The sequence below is a fragment of the Oryza sativa genome, chromosome 7 (assembly GCF_034140825.1).
Source record: "Oryza sativa Japonica Group chromosome 7, ASM3414082v1".
Lineage (NCBI taxonomy): Eukaryota > Viridiplantae > Streptophyta > Magnoliopsida > Poales > Poaceae > Oryza > Oryza sativa.
The window spans coordinates 196,842-214,076 of NC_089041.1; the positions used below are offsets into that span (position 1 = coordinate 196,842).

General features: G+C 42.3%; 2 protein-coding genes across 2 annotated transcripts; one reads left to right on the forward strand and one right to left on the reverse strand.

Annotated features, from left to right (window-relative positions):
• The first annotated feature begins 1,628 nt into the window (after positions 1-1,628).
• Positions 1,629-7,243, forward strand: LOC4342180 (glutamate receptor 3.4). The gene is made up of 3 exons (XM_015791511.3): positions 1,629-2,649; positions 4,295-6,354; positions 6,440-7,243. Exons 1-3 carry the CDS (start codon positions 2,388-2,390, stop codon positions 6,986-6,988), a joined length of 2,871 nt encoding a protein of 956 aa, XP_015646997.1. The 5' UTR covers positions 1,629-2,387; the 3' UTR covers positions 6,989-7,243.
• Positions 7,244-7,329: 86 nt separating this feature from the next.
• Positions 7,330-10,675, reverse strand: LOC4342181 (DDRGK domain-containing protein 1-like). The gene is made up of 8 exons (NM_001421954.1): positions 10,473-10,675; positions 10,291-10,399; positions 10,115-10,215; positions 9,582-9,683; positions 9,339-9,500; positions 8,805-8,861; positions 8,062-8,098; positions 7,330-7,913 (listed from the first exon to the last, which is right to left on the reverse strand). The coding sequence occupies exons 1-8, from the start codon at positions 10,596-10,598 to the stop codon at positions 7,699-7,701; spliced, it is 909 nt and encodes a 302-aa protein (NP_001408883.1). The 5' UTR covers positions 10,599-10,675; the 3' UTR covers positions 7,330-7,698.
• Between the last annotated feature and the right edge of the window lie 6,560 nt (positions 10,676-17,235).

Sequence of the window (17,235 nt, forward strand, 5' to 3'; positions counted from 1 at the left end):
CATGTGGCCAGGGGGCAGGGGGGTTAACATAAAATAGGAGTATCTCGTTAAGCGGAGCAGCAGCTTAATTAGCTCATGAATCTAGCTGTGGAGTGGATATATATAAGCACAAGTACAGCATTGAATCTACTTGTGATGAAGCACAAGTAGGAGGTGTCATGTGAGGGAGGCCTTGTGGATTACTCATGTGAGGGAAGGGAGGCGCACAGCAAGAGCTTAGATTATGAAATCTGAAGCAGAGGCGCCAGTGTATGCATATGCTGTGATCAACTAGTAGTAAAATAGTAGTACTAGCAAGTATAGTACTACTACCTCCCTACCATAAAAATTAAATTTCTAGGAAGTTAAAGATAGATTAAGAGAATACACAAATGATCACAATAAACTTATTTAATAAACACATTACATACACATATACCATATATATAAACTTGATTAAAAGACGATTGAGACAACGGGTTAGGTCGAGATGGGATAGATGGAAGAGAGATTACAAGAAAACATATTTTGATATAATCAATTTACCAGGTCCCACATTATTAGAAATATAATTTGTATGGGACAAGAAATTTAATTATAAGAATGAAGATAATAAGTACTTCATTCGTTCCATAAAAACCAATCTATTACTAGTTGTGACATATCTCTACTATAAATCTAAATATATCTCTGTCTACATTCGTTGTACTAAAATTTATCATATTTAGTATTAGATTTTTTTTTGACAGAGGTAGTAGTAGATTCCAAGTTGAATATATGCGTCTGTTAACTAGTATGAGTAATTGATTAGTTACCGTCTTGTTCGTGTGATGGAGATTTTTGAGATTGATGGAGGACAAGAATCAAGACAGGGAGAGTGGATAGAGACAAGTGAGTTCGTAGCCACGTTTAACTCGAGACAGCTTTAGATACAAATAAATAAATAAATAAATATATATATATATATATATATTAGATATATGGATGCAAGCAGTTAACTACTCTACATCTCAAAATATAAAAGATTTTAGAAGGATATGGCATATCCTAGATAAAGATGTGACTTCTTTTGTATTTTTAAAAGCAAACGAACTTAAAACCAACTCAAATACGAATGACGTATCAAAACACTGGCAAAAATATTTTCAATTTTTATAATAATAAAGATAGAGATAGAGATGTGACACATAAAATCCTTTATATTATAGGATGGAGGGAGTATTTTAAAACCTCTCATATTTTGGACCGAGAAAGTAGTATGAGCAGTGGGGAAGTGGGGATTTGATTGGTTTATTGTATTTGTTCGGCATATAAGATACTATATGAGTATATAAAATCAGGATGCTTTCTTGTGCTGGGCCAGCAGAGAGATGGATTGATGGACGGAATTGCACGCACCAAAATAATCGAGAGACAGCATCCAATTCTCATCCATCCATCGCTTGGCCCTTGCTCATCTTGGAGTAATTATTTGACCCTAAAAGAAATTTCAACACTATATGTCATTGTCGATGTTTTATATATATATATATATATATATATATATATATATATATATATATATATATATATATATATATATATATATATATAAAGCGTCTTAATTTAAAGAAAAAACGAAACCAAACTTTACCATGTACAGTGAAATACTCCAGTAAAAGACTGGATGAAAACCAACAAACTCACAACTAACTAATCTAAAATGAAACAAAGAAAGTAAATATGAAAGCAGTAGAAGTAAAGGAAGGGGCGGGCAGGTTACATCCATGATCCCATCAATAGTAGTAGTACAAGAACAAGGAAGAAATTCCATGAGTTAACTAAATTAAGGAGGAGTATCCATTCCATGAGTTAACTAATACTAATACTATTGGCTCAGGCATCAGCTGATGAGGCCTGAGGTCATGAGGAGAGGAGCTGAGGCCTCACCCTCCTCCTGATGCCTTGCTCTCTTGCCTCCTGCTCTCGCTTCTTCTCTCCTCTATTTTCTTGGCCTCGCCTCGCCGGCTGCTCAGTGCTCAATCAAGAAGAAGAAGAAGAAGCTCTCTTTCGATGATCTCCCTGAGTTAGTTAACGCTTACTCTGCTCTCTATATATCTGTTTGATCCAGCCAGCCACCTCCATCTTTGCTTGGTTGGTTGAGATTTGAGATGTTGAGGTCCATGTTTGAGATTGAATTGAGGACAGGTTCCTGAACCGGCAGGGAGGCTGAGGAGTTAATTAATTTCCGTCTGTCTGTCGGTGCAGCCAGTTCCCATACCACCTGCTGCATCAACTCCGTACTCCATAAACATATATATTTTGCTTCTTCTCTTCTCCCTGCTCCATCGATTCTTCTTGTAAGAGCTGCTTGCTACCTAGTTGGATCAGTAGTAGAGGAGGCAGCTAGCTAAGCTAGCTACCAATTAATGGCGGGTGATCAGCTGCTCCGGCGGCTCCTGTTCCTCCTGTGGGTGGTGGCGCTGGCGGTGCCGGGGCTGGCGGCCAGGCCGGCGAACGTCAGCATCGGCGCGCTCTTCACCTTCGACTCCGTCATCGGGAGGGCGGCCAAGGTCGCCATCGAGCTGGCCGTCGCCGACGTGAACCGCGACGACGGCGTTCTCAACGGGACATACCTGAGCGTGGTGGAGCAGGACACCAAGTGCAGCGGATTCATCGGCATCATCCAAGGTAACTAACTCTCATCGATCCCCTTCCTCCCTCCCTCCATCCACTCATTAATTAAATCTGTTGCGCTGTCAACTTACTACTAATTCGATAGGTAGGGGAAGAGTAGTTATCTAATTCCTCCATTCTCGTTTGATTTTTTTCTTAATCTTTTTTAAAGTTTGACCAAGTTTTCATAAAATTACTAACATTTTAGAAAAATATATTATTAAAATATATTTAATGGAACTAATTAATTTGATGTTGTAGATGCTAAATTTTTCCTATAAAATTTGATCAAATCTAATAAACTTTGATTAAGAGAAAATATCAAATGATTTATAATATAAAATGAAGGAAGTATTATAGTATTTGACTGCGTGATTAATCGAGTGTTGACTCTGCTTCTGATGGAGATGGACCCTACCTTACTTGCCTCCCTCCATATCTTCTTGTCTCCTGCACATGAAAATTTCGTTTTTCTTCTTCATCATCAATCTTCTTGTTTTTCTCTACTTGGTTTGGCTAAGAGAGAGAGAGAGAGAGAGAGGGTTTGGTCGGTCACTCGGTCAGATTCATGCGTTACACGCCTTCCTTGACTATTATTTGTAGAATTCTATAGTAGCTTTCTCCCCCCAAAAACTGTCCCTCCCTCCGTGCTCATGTCATGCTTATCAGTTATATATCACACAGAATTTCATTTCCTACATGATGCATCATAGTTGCATACTACTACTTTCTCCTCCCTTTCATATTATAAGTCGCTTTAACATTATTTTCCTAGTTATGTTTTCGGATTAAAACAGCTGCCTCAGATATGTACACTTGTCAGTTGTTGTTTCCAGGCTGCTTCTATGCTTATTGTATGTTTCATCCATACTCAGACCCTGTTTAGATTGGACTAAAACTTTTAAGTCCCTATCACATCGGATGTTTGAACACTAATTATAAATATTAAACGTAGACTATTAATAAAACCCATACATAATCTTGGACTAATTCGAGAGACGAATCTATTGAGCCTATTTAATCCATGATTAGCTTATGTGATGTTACAGTAAACATTCTCTAATTATAGATTAATTAGGCTTAAAAAAATTGTCTCGCAAATTAGCTTTCATTTATGTAATTAGTTTTCTAAGTAGTTTATATTTAATACTCTAAATTAGTGTCTAGATACAGAAACTAAAATTAAGTCCGTGATCCAAACATCACCCGAGTTGGCTACCTGCACTACATTCATTCCTTGTCAAAGCTGGATGAATACTACTTACAAGACTTGGTTTTTTTTTTCTTTCCTGAGAGGCTGAGATGCTTTGCCCGTCCTCTGCTTTTCATAGCTAGAGCCTAAAGGCAAATGGTACCACCGTAGTTGGTTCCTAAATCAAAGCCAACTTTACTCACATGTTAATGACCCTACATTCTGGTACATAGATCAAAGATTTCATCATTCAGGGGAAATGTGTTTGTTCTTTTATGTTTGCCCGGCGAAAGATGTATATGCAATACAATGTAGTAGTAGTATCTGAACCCAAGTTGGGTTGCCTTTTACTCCACTAGTTGTAATTTGGAAACTACGTACGAAACTGACATGTATAATTTTAGCCAAATTAAGAAAATTTGAGAATTTTGGAAGAGAAGAGAATGAGAATGTGCATTATATATGCAGGTCTGCAGGTGATGGAGAAGAAGGTGGTGGCGGTGGTGGGGCCACAGTCGTCGGGGATCGGACACGTGGTGTCGCACGTCGCCGACGAGCTGCGCATCCCGCTGGTGTCGTTCGCCGCCACCGATCCGACGCTGGGCTCCTCCCAATACCCTTACTTCCTCCGCGCCACCCACAGCGACTTCTTCCAGATGGCCGCCGTCGCCGACATCATCTCCCACTACGCCTGGCGCGAGGCCACCCTCATCTACGTCGACAACGACTACGGCCGCGCCGCCCTCGACGCCCTCGGCGACCACCTCCAGTCCATGCGCTCCAAGGTCTCCTACCGTGCCCCGCTCCCCCCCGCCGCCGACCGCGCCGCCATCACCGACCTCCTCCTCCGCGTCAGCATGATGGAGTCCCGCGTCATCGTCGTCCACGCCAACCCGGACTCCGGCCTCGACATCTTCGCCGCCGCGCAGTCGCTCGGCATGATGTCCAGCGGCTACGTCTGGATCGCCACCGAGTGGCTCGCCGCGCTGCTCGACTCCGACTCGTCGCCTCCCAGGAAGACCACCGCCCTGGCCCTGCTCCAGGGTGTCGTCACGCTCCGCCAGTACACCCCGGACTCCGACGCCAAGAGGTCGCTCATGTCCAGGTTCGCCGCGCGGCTGCAGGCCCACAACACCACTGGCGGCATCAACGCGTACGTGCTCTTCGCCTACGACGCCGTGTGGATGGCGGCGCGCGCCGTCGACCAGCTCCTCGTCGACGGCTCCAACGTCTCCTTCTCCGACGACGCCAGGCTGCGCGCCGAGAACGAGACCGGGAGCGCGCTCCGCCTGGGCGCACTCAAGGTGTTCGACCAGGGCGAGCAGCTGCTGAGCAAGATGAAAACGCTCAACTTCACCGGCGTCACCGGGCAGGTGCGGTTCGGCGACGACAGGAACCTGGCCGACCCGGCGTACGAGGTGCTGAACGTGGGCGGCACCGGGGTCCGGCGGGTGGGGTACTGGTCGAACCGCACGCGGCTGTCGGTGACGGCGCCCGAGCAGGAGCAGAACGGCAAGAAGAAGAAGCAGCAGGGGGAGGAGCTTTACAGCGTGATCTGGCCGGGGGAGACAGCGTCGACGCCGCGCGGGTGGGTGTTCCCGAACAACGGGAAGGCGCTGCGGATCGGGGTGCCGTACCGGACGACGTACAAGCAGTTCGTGTCCAAGGACGCGGGGGGGCCGGACGGCGCGAGCGGGTACTGCATCGACGTGTTCAAGGCGGCGGTGGCGCTGCTGGCGTACCCGGTGCCGGTGTCGTACGTGGTGGTGGGGGACGGGGTGAAGAACCCGAGCTACGGGGAGCTGGTGCAGCGGGTGGCGGAGGGGGAGCTGGACGCGGCGGTGGGGGACATATCGATCGTGACCAACAGGACGCGGGTGGTGGACTTCACGCAGCCGTACGTGGAGTCCGGGCTGGTGATCGTGACGGCGGTGAGGGAGAGGGCGTCCAGCGCGTGGGCGTTCCTCAAGCCCTTCACGAGGGAGATGTGGGCGGTCACGGGGGGATTCTTCCTCTTCGTCGGGGCGGTGGTCTGGGTGCTGGAGCACCGCTCCAACACCGACTTCAGGGGCTCGCCGCGGAAGCAGCTGGTCACCGTCTTCTGGTTCAGCTTCTCCACCATGTTCTTCGCCCACCGGGAGAACACGGTGAGCACGCTGGGGAGGCTGGTGCTCATCATCTGGCTCTTCGTCGTGCTCATCATCAACTCCAGCTACACCGCCAGCCTCACCTCCATCCTCACCGTGCAGCAGCTGTCCACGGGCATCCAGGGCCTTGACGGCCTCATCGCCAGCTCCGACCCCATCGGCTTCCAGGTCGGCTCCTTCGCCAAGAGCTACCTCATGCAGGAGCTGGGCGTGCCCGAGTCCCGCCTCCGGGAGCTCGCCATCACCGACTACGCCTCCAGCCTGCAGACCGGCGTCGTGGCGGCCATCGTCGACGAGCTGCCGTACGTCGAGCTCTTCCTCTCCACCAACTGCCAGTTCAGGACGGTGGGACAGGAGTTCACAAAGAGCGGATGGGGATTCGTGAGTATTCTTTCTTTCTTTCTTCTTCGAGTTCTTCTTCTTCTTCTTCTTCTTCTTCTTCTTCTTGATACTACGACATATGCAGGCTTTCCAGCGCGACTCCCCTCTGGCCGTGGACCTTTCGACGGCGATCCTGACGCTGTCGGAGAACGGCGACCTGCAGAGGATCCACGATAAGTGGCTGAGCCCGGGGCAGTGCGCGTCGCAGGGCACCGACGTCGGCGCCGACCGCCTCAACCTCAGCAGCTTCTGGGGACTCTTCCTCATCTGCGGCGTCGCCTGCTTCATTGCCCTCCTCATCTTCTTCTTCCGCACGCTGCGCCAGTACTTCAGATACCACGGCCACGCCGACATCGACGACGACGACGACAGCGAGAACAAGGCAACGCCGTTCCCGGTGGATGGCGGCGAGAGGATGAGCTCGCGGCGGCCGGCGCGGCTGGCCAGCATCCGGGACCTGATGACGTTCGTGGACATGAAGGAGGCGGAGGTGAAGCGGAGGAAGAAGATGATGAACGAAGACAGCAGCAGCTGCGGGAGGCGGCTGGACATGGACAGTCACAGTCACAGGTCCATGCCCACCTCCGCCAACGCCAACGCCGCCCCGCCCTCTTCTTCCTTTTCCTCCGTCTAATAACCAATGCATTCCATTAACCTCACATACTAACCCAAATACTAGGAATTCCTACTAACCAATATCAAGATTGATCAAAGATCATCATCATATTCATCCCTGTAATGGGAAATAGGCAACTAACTAATACTAGTATATTTAAGCGTCCAGTATTATCCGATGATTAGCCGTGTAAGTTCACTTGTACTACACAATCATGGATCTGAAACAGAAACTCTATACCAAGGGAAGAAGGGAGAATTGGTGTTTCCTTGAGACTTCCTTCCGGTGACATGTCCCAAAGCTTTCAGAGCTCAAACCATCATATATATGTGCCTTGCTCTGTCTTGATCTCTCCACTCTTTCAGGGTAAAAGCTATCAACAACTTAATTGCTCTCGTCTAGTTATCTTATACAACAAAATATGTCAGCTCATGAAGCATGTAATAATTAGTTTTGCATTGCAGAGCACACACAGGTTCCTAAGAGCGCTATGAACTAGTACTACTAGTAAAATAGGCTGCACAAGTCTGCAAAAGCAGAGTGCATACTCTGTTCTTCCAACCTTATACTTGCTCATCCTTCATGATATTTACCATGTGAGAACCAACTCTCATACAAATCCTTAGTCCTCGCTCAGGTTAGCAAACTTTGTCATCGCCATAAGGCCACCCAATCTATCACATAAAGGGAGGGTATGCTAGGGCGATGAGATGAGGTCAAGTGTCTCCTCAAAGCTCGGTGCCTGCTGCGGCATTCTCATCGAGATTGCTCTCCTCATTGTACTGGGGCTTTGGCTCCAAATCAATAAATTGATTTGAGTTACTGGCCAAATGTGATATGCTCACCCTCCCTTGTTTCCTGATGTAATCTGCGACAGCCTTCATCTCCTCAGTAGATATGTATATGAACTTCCCACGATCATCCATGACACCAGATAGCCTATCTGTGGTATTGTAAAGGGCAGCCCATCAGACCAAACAAGGTTGCGGAGTAACTTATCAAGTCATGCCAAAATATGCAAAGCATATGCCACTTAGGCTGATGCAGTAGCACAAGACAATAGTTTCAAGTCACAAAAGAGTGATACATACCCATGCCTTCAAGTGTAATGATCCGGTTGATACAGTCCTGGAAAAGAGGAAAGGCAATCAGAAGAGAAGTGAAATAGGATGCCAGTAAAGAATGGAAGGAAAGGTTTTCCTCAGACACTAGGATCACAAAAGGTAGATAAAAAAACTAGTTCCAAAAGATTAGCGATCACCAATAAATAAATTCCTGCAGTAAGAACAGGGCACATTGTTTCCCAAGGGAACAATATACAGCATGCTCTTGATGGCCATTTTAGGGAAAATTATTTTTTCTAATTGATTTGCTAGATAGTCATGGCTCTGGGGAACAATAGAGTGGAGACTGCAGTGCAGAAAATCCAATACTCCAATCTCTGGCACTAGTGATACTAATACAGTGCCCATGCATTGCAACTGATCCGGAAGTGTCTTTAAAGCACCAAGCGAATCAACTAATGCATAAATGGTGATAATACAGATAGGCAGCATATTGTTGTTGGTTGTTCCATGTTGTTTTGCATTGCTCAAATAAAAACAGAATATATGGGATAGACACAAAGTTAAAAAAAAATACAAATGAGTTAGCTAGGTGTTACACTCATGTTTGCAAGGTTAGGAAACAGGGTATCAAGTACCTAATGGATTATGGATTTATCTTCATTTCTGAGTTCTGACATGACCTTATAGCTCAGAGTGCATAAAGTGTTAATGATGTTAGCAGCAGTAGTAACACTAGTCCCTATGGCATATAAAGGCTCTTTAATTACCTGTGTTCTCATCCTGAACTCTGCGGCAAGGTCCTCTAGAGGAACACACTTCTGGTTCTGTAAGGTTTATGGAAACAAATAAAATTACAAAATTGTCAGTTTACTAAGCCAAGCAGGTTTACCTAAGTACTTATACAACCAACGGCATGAGAATATAATACTGCAGCCTTAAAAATATCCTTTTAGCAAACTAGAGAAATATTTTTATAGTTGCTACAATTTATAAGAACTTTTTGACAAACTTTAATGTAATAGAGATGTAGGTTGTCTGTCAAGGCTAAAGGGAAAACACGAATAACTTCATTTTTTTTGGATGATGACAGTTAAATATGATGTGTCATGAAAAGAAGATAAATTTATTTGGTTTCCAAATTTCACAAAGTTACAAAATCATGCCAACTGGGTGACTATGCATGAGCTCTACATTGCACAACCATAAGAGGTAGAGCAGAGGCACTTAATTTGTCAAATAATAGGTCTACAAATTCTTGAACGCAACACATCACTGTCTTCACAAAAAAAAAAGAGGAGTACCTTGATGTACTCTACAAAATTGTGGAGCAAACCCTGGCCATCATCTTGTGTGTCACTCTCTGTTGTACCTTCAGCATCAACTGAGAAGGCTCCTTTCCATTTCTCAAATTCCAAGGCAGCAGCTTCCTCCTCTTTGGCTTTCCTCGCCCTTGCTTCTTCTTCCTAAAACAATTAAACAATCAAGTCAACTGGAGCTGAATAGCAATATCAAACAGAATGATGAGCAGTTAAGTGGTGTCCAACCATAAGTCTCTCTTGTGCCTCACGCTCTTCGTCTTTCTTCCTCCTCATTTCTGCATAGCGATCTTGTTTAGTCCTCCTCGAATCCCGGGCTGCTTCTTCGGCCTGGCAAGTAGACAGTTTGTGCGCATGAATGTGAAAAACTTGGAACTTTTAGTGAACAAACAGCAAAGGAATGCATATGAAAGTTTTGGTCCATTGTTATACTGTGAGTTGAACAATCAAGCCGGTCATCACATATGTTACTTTTCTTAACGGTTACCATGACATATCTTCATCGGGAAACCAACATGGAACCTTAAATCTAAAAAGCTGCTATCAGTCTTGGCATACTATGAAGTTGGTTTCAATGTGTAAGGAGGAACCAATGACACAGACTTGCAAAGTACAGTAGGGATCAAAACACATACTGCGGCATATAAGAGTTAGAATTAGATATGCAAACTACAGTAGGGTTTCAATGTGTAGTAATAATATACTAGTAGTCCTATATTGTAGTGTAGTAAAGAATATAATGTGAGTGAATAGCAAGCAACCTGACGCTGGGCCTCTCGGTCTTGCCTTTTCTTCTCCTTCTTCTTGGAACCCCTGGGGACATCCTGGATCTCCTCCTCTAGGTCACTGTCAGCGTCGTCGACTGCAGATGCGAAACTAGGGTTGAAAACAAACAAGCAAGCAAGGAAGAAAGATGGATGGAAAGTAGTAACAGTACCATCGCGGTCGCGGCTGGTGGAAGCGTCAGCCGAAGTGGAGAGCGGCCTCCGGCGCATGCGGCGCGCCGCCGGACCGGGAGCGGGACCGCCGCGGAGCACACGTTCGTCCTTGGAAGCCAAGATGGCGAGATTAGGCAGTGAAGGAAGGGGAGAATCATCGAAGACCTAGCTAGGTCGCTACCTGGAGCGGCTGGGGTGGGAGGCGGTGGGCGGCATCGGAGCGGCGGCGCCAGAGGAGGAGGGGGAAGATGGCGAAGACCAGCAGCAAGCACACCACGGCGCCCAACATGCCGCCGCCGCCGTCCATCGATTTGCTTCCCGTCGGCGTCGCGACCGAAGAAATTGGGAATTTGATGATGAAGGGGATCCTTTGCTATTGTTGTTGCTGAAGAAGAAGCAGAAGCAGCACTTATGGGCCGGACCGGGCCTTCCTTCCTTCCTTCATCCACGCGACGCGCGGCCCAACCCAGTCCCGCCTGCCTCCAAAGGCCTAAACAGGGAATTTTGTCCCTTATTCGCCGCCGCTTCACAACTTCAACAACCTACTCAAATTAGACACTCTAAACACCTGTATAACCAGCTCTTCAACTGATTTGACAAGTCATACTAATACTTAGTTCAATAGTTTCTACATCCACGCTCTCCATTCTAACAATGGGACTCATATGTCAATCTCTCACTTCTTTCTCCTCTTCACATTCCTCCCAATCATTGCATAAAGTACTCCATCCTCGAACTCTCTACCAGTCGCTGCTGGCAACACTGGTGGTGAGAAGGGGAGAAGCCATCAACGGCAACGGCAGCATCCAAGTAGAGCCGAAGGACCGCGCACGGAAGGCAGGAGGATGGTGGGGAAGGTGTGCTGCCCCGCAGCCGCACCCTCCCTCACTCGCTATTGAGCTACCCCACCATTGGTGCCCTCCCTCGCAATCTCCGCACAGCGGATGGAGAGACTGCAGGGATAATGGGAGAAGGGAAAGGAGCATCTTAGATGTGGGGCCCATATTTAGCAAAGCAGTTGGCTTAGCCATTGAGGTAGAGAGGCGGTTGGAGTGGGATTTTTTTCTCTAGAATTGCTAAACTCCCTATTAACTATTGAAGATGCTCTCATTAACTATTTTTTCCACTCAATGATATGCATTCTTAATGAAAGTCCCTATTAACTATTTCTTTAATTTTTTTCCTCCTACACACGAGTCTACGTATTTTCTTACTATCTTACCCTTCTCTATGTCGGCTGGCTGAATAAACTACTATGTCCTTTTCACAATGTAGGATGTTTTGGGTTTTGAATAGATTCATGCATAGATCTATATATGTGCTTTATATATGTGGCCAAAATTATATGTAAGTTAGTGAATATAGACGAATGATGAAGAGGCTAAAGCGTCTTTTAATGTTCTATTAAAATGGAAAGGTCTAGCTAGCAAGACATTCCCATTTTCTCATATTATAGAAGTATGGTAACTACAGAAGTTCAGAGTTCAAAATGTAAAGCAGATAAACTGAAGCATGAGACAGACAGTACGAATTGAACACCATAATTAATTAATGTAAGTATTAGTAACATACTACTATATATATATATATATATATACATACATATATGTCTATATATATGTATATATATATATATATATATATATATATATATATATATATATATATATAATAGTTGGCTGTTGAGCTGTTCCGACGGCCGGGTTTCTTTTGTGCCATCAGGACCTTTAATTTTCAGTACCCCCGTTTATTGACAACAATCCAGATTCTTAAAGTTGTGGAACTCATTTGTTGGTTGAAAAACTGAACGGCTTCAGTTCAGTGCACACAAACTGAACCTTCTGAATTCTGATGCATGCATCACTGCTGCCGGCAAGCTGCTTACCTGTTGCATAGTAGTATATGTCAAGCCAAATTTTAATTATCATATGTATTCACAGCCACACACTTGTGTGATCAGCAGCCAAAATGATTAATAAGCCGGCATGCTGTTTGTTGTCAACACACTGTTTGCATACATATATAATTGATTTACCCAAATAAATAGGGATAGATATTCGATCAAACTGAAAAATTCGGCCTCAGTTTTCGATCTTTTAAAAATTTCAATCATCTAAAACTGGAGACCAATCGATCTTAAAAAATAATAAAGATCGAGAAAATATGTCTCGGTCTCGATCGATCATTACTGAAATTTCAGAATATCCAAAATAATTAGTCCAAGTCCCTATAAGTTGTAGATAAAAAAATTCATACATATAGAAAACAACTCAAAAACACAAATTGACTCTCTTCACCAGCATGGGTCACACATTGAAGCATGCTAGAGGTCGAAGTTGGGCCAAAATAAAATTTGGTCTTTTCAATACCTAAGACCGAACCAGTGATTGAATTTCTCGGTCTCTGTTTTTCGGTCACGGTCCTGGTCTTGCTCTTTTTTCTAGCCACCACAAATAAATACCATTTCAATTATTTGATAATTTTGTATATAATTTTGTTGGAAGGAGACATCTAGAAAAGGGAATAGAAGAGGATAAAAAAGTTGTCTTTTAACACAATGAACAAAAGCTTGTTTGCTCGCTTTGTATGACGTGTGACACATGTTGCCTTAGCTTTATTTAATTTTACCCGTGCTAATTGGCTACGGATAAAGAAATATTATAATATTAACTAAAATATATAAAATTGTATTTTAATTCATGAAATATGCTACCATCATTTTTCTATGGAAAATATTTACCTCCATTTGATTTTATATGTGTCTATCCATTTAGATTTGATATAGGTGATTTGCGAAATTAATAATAAGAGTAATTGAGGTGGTATGTTTACTGCCGCCACCACCAATGGAGTATTTTAAAGTAGTACATATGTGGTCATATACCTAATAGATTATAATTAGATTTGGAGGTATAATAGATGGTAGGGGTAGAGTTAAAGTCGGACTCTATAACTCGGCTACCCCTTAAATATAGAGGAAGTGTCATAATGCAACCATGTATGGCAACTATAAATACTGTAAACATGCAGGGAGAGAGTGACGGCGAGACTATGCATAGACTCATACCCGCTAGGTACTATATTGATCAATGACTGCAGTGATTAGGAAGATTAGTCGTCGTTCCATAATATATATTGACTAACTTTTATAAAAGATATATAAAATTATTAAGCTACTAGAATAATGCTCTAGTTACTTGTTAATTTGCCATTCTTCTCCTGCTTAGCTTAGGTGTAGAAAGCTTGCGATGAGAGAGCGATTTGTGGCTTTTTGTATTTATGAGCACGGCGGCTAGGGATTTTTATTTCATTATTATCTAATAAAAAGGTTGTGATAAAGATGTGGTCGATATCTAATGACGATATGGATGGCCTTGTTGTTCAAACCACTACAACAAATACACTACATGGCAAGATTGGATTGTGTCGGCAATCACTAGCTAGCGTAAATTAATGCAGGTGAAAGCTCTATATGTGTAGGAGTATTTGTCTATGGTGTCACATAACCATTTACTAGGACCTTGACTTTCCAGTTTCCACGAAAAATGTTGTTTCATTCGTCTCACCTCGATCTCTCTTCCATCAAGCATAGCCTTTTATGTTTCATTACTGGTCCTACATATATAATTAGTTCACACACATGATTCCATGAATAAAGTGATAGCGATATGCATGATGTATCTATTGATCAAGGGACACCATAATAGTATAATATATATTATATTATATATGATGCCAAAGTAGATAAGTTTGTTTTTATAATTATCTTTCTTAACCCTTCTATAATTAACTAAGACTAATTAGCTTGTGCATCTATATGTAATATGCATGCCCAATGGGTTCGGCGGTTCACCAATCTATAATTAAGCCGATGGATAATCGAGGAACGAATAATTAATGTGTGAAAATATGTCATTAAAGGGATAAGGGGTCAATAATCAGGATCAGCTTTAATTTATTTAGCAGTAGATTGTCGTGGTGTTATTTTCTCCTGAAGATGAAGATTAAGTTTTTTACGCAAAACGAGGTGGTATTAACATATAATTGATTGAGTTTTAATTCTTACAAACTTAAAAAATAGATTAATATTATATTTTAGAACAACTTTCATATAGAAAATTTTCACACGAAATACACCATTTAATAGTTTGAAAAGCGTACCACGAAAATCTTAATCTTCAATCCAATTCTTGTGTGATGTACTGATCGAAGACAATGACATGCATGCGCCCTAATCTTTTACTTCTGTACATGTGGTGGGTCACTGTATCATAGATAGCAAATTGATTTAATCTGCAGATTATTAAAGGAGGCTTTTTTGCCACTAGTAAATTATAAACTTTAGTTTTGCAGGATTAACGCCGGCCGCATGCAGTGATGTAGATGAAACATGCATGTACACCACGCATGCACACATGCATATTGTCCCTTGGCCTAGATATAGATAAATCCTTGCATGAACAATATTTGTATGTCCAGATATATTAATTGTACCATGATTAACCGATTAACCATGATGCTTTAAAATTTCTACGAATTAATTACTATATATATAGAGACAGATATTAATTGTTTCTCATGCATAGTGCATCAAATTTGAATTTTTTTTATAATTAAGTAATGTCACAAAAGAAAAAGAGGGAGTATATATATGTTAGGACTTCAAAATTAATTTGCTGCACCGTGAGAAACAATTACTCTTAACTTCTTCTCGTCTGTACGTTTTGACAGTATTAATTCCAAAACAGAAATTCTATCTGGGGGAAGAAAATCGGGTGTGCTAACTTTTGTTCTCTTTTTAAGGGCATAAAGAGCTTTTCTGTTTAGTAGTGTCTGTATTTTTTCAATGGAGGAAAAAGGTAGCACAAATATAAGTTGAATTGAATGCTATCCTCTCCTTATCCACCTTTAGTCGGTAATAAGGACAATCAAATGATCAATACAAACTATGACAATGCGACCGCGAATATTTAGCTATCGACCTTTTGCTGTCCACCAGCAGTCACATCTTCTACATGTGTGTCGGCAACAAAAAAGAAAAGAAAATTAAGAAAACAAAAACGAGCACAAACACAAACATATATTAATGTACAAATTAACATAAGATGCATGAGAGGATGCACAAATAATGTCAGTATATATATATTACTTCTGGATGCGTACTTAGTCCTATATACTTGTATAGTTCATTCCCACTAAGTGTAGTAAATGCTATTTCTCTCTTCTCTCATTAAACCACATTACCTCAATTCTTTTTAGCCTTTGGATGATAGATCTATGGCTTAAATTGTCTCTTCTTTCTTCTCTCATAACACCATGCAATCTCAGTTATTTTTAGGCTAAAAATTCATAAGTATCAATTTATTTTAGTTTTAATAATTATATTGCAGCTTATTTATACATATTATGTAACTTAATTTCTCGCAGCAATGCGGCGGTGTATTCATCTAGTTAATTATATATGTACGTACTCATGTATAAAATATGATCCGCCGCATTCAATAGGTTTCGTGTGCACTCCATATTTGCTACTACCTCCTTTCAAAATATACAAAGTTTTATGTTTAGACATGGGTATTAAAAAAGTATGTGGGGTTAAATGGGAAAAGGTTATGATTGGTTGATAATAAGAGAAAGTAGGTGAAAAATTTGAATAGTAGAAGGTTGTGATTGATTGAGAAATAAATATAGGTGAAGAAGTTATTATATTTTGGAACAAACTTTAAATGTTAAAAAATATTATATTTTGATATGAAGGGAGCAATAGCTAAGGAAATGGTTGTACGATTGCAACGGGTATGAATATATGAATTTATCTATGGCGTGTCCTTATTAGTTATAGAGGGTCAAAACAAGCAATACGGTTTTGTGTTGATAAGTTATTTTCAGCCTTTTGGTTTGGCTAATACCTTGCATTTCATAAGCACATTTTCTAAACTGCTAAACTGTATGTTCTTTTAAAAAAATATATATGATTTTTTGAAAAAAAACATATTAATCTATTTTTCAAGTTTGAAATAATTAATACTAGATTAATCATGCGCTAATAGTTTGCCTCGTTTTGCATGCTGCTGAGTAGCTAAGCCAACTGTTCCTTTGAACGCAAACTTAATTTGCATCAAACATACCCTTACTTCGCTCCTATTTTAGTGAGATCGTGAATGATGAGGAGTGTTGTCGGAGCATTTTTTTCACATCACCGGCAATCATGCACCCTCAATCGATCCTATCTATGCATCATTCGACACATTTATGTTAACAGTGAAATTTGGTAAGCCCCGAAGTCATCATCGGTCTAAAATTAGTATCGGCTTCAGAGTCCTGGAAATCAGCCGATGGGAATTATCAAGTCGCCAATAGTCGGATTCCTGCTATATTCAGTTAAGAAAATTAATCAATTAAAGGAAGTTATTTAGAAGAGATCGAGTTCAAGAAACTAGGAAGAAATATTATATCATCTCATCTAGAGCTAACTATAGCTAGCTAGGAGATGAATGGCTAGGAAATAACTAGCTAGTAAATACATAGGATGCTATATCGCAGCAGTGGTAGAAATCACTATGGGGAATAGGAAAACGGCCAGCTTCTGCCACTCGCACTGGCTGGAGAACAAGATGCCTAAAGAGGTCGCTCCTGATATCTTTGCCGCCTCCAAGCGCAAAAACAGAACAGTGCACGACGCCCTAATTTCCAATACATGGACCCGAGACATCAACCTCCTTGGGATAACGACATCAAATCATATGCGACAGTATGTCCAACTGTGGGCTATATATGATTCGTCGAGTGGGGTCTCTGAACGAGCAAAGGGACACCATCACGTGGAAGCTTATTGCTAATGGTACCGAGTCTACGTATAGGTTTCAATTCATCGGAGTGGCGGGAACAATCTACAACCAGATCTATCTTAGGCCCCGCCTAAGTGCAAATTCTTCTCTTGGTTA

Bases quoted from the DNA above. Each gene is read 5' to 3' on its own strand.
- LOC4342180 (XM_015791511.3), top strand. From the start codon at position 2,388: ATGGCGGGTGATCAGCTGCTCCGGCGGCTCCTGTTCCTCCTGTGGGTG. The intron at 2,650-4,294 runs GTAACTAACTCT...TTATATATGCAG, and splicing joins ATTCATCGGCATCATCCAAG to GTCTGCAGGTGATGGAGAAG. The intron at 6,355-6,439 runs GTGAGTATTCTT...CGACATATGCAG, and splicing joins CAAAGAGCGGATGGGGATTC to GCTTTCCAGCGCGACTCCCC.
- LOC4342181 (NM_001421954.1), bottom strand. From the start codon at position 10,598: ATGGACGGCGGCGGCGGCATGTTGGGCGCCGTGGTGTGCTTGCTGCTG. The intron at 10,216-10,290 runs GTACTGTTACTA...TCGCATCTGCAG, and splicing joins CACCAGCCGCGACCGCGATG to TCGACGACGCTGACAGTGAC. The intron at 9,684-10,114 runs GTTGCTTGCTAT...TCTACTTGCCAG, and splicing joins ACCGAGAGGCCCAGCGTCAG to GCCGAAGAAGCAGCCCGGGA.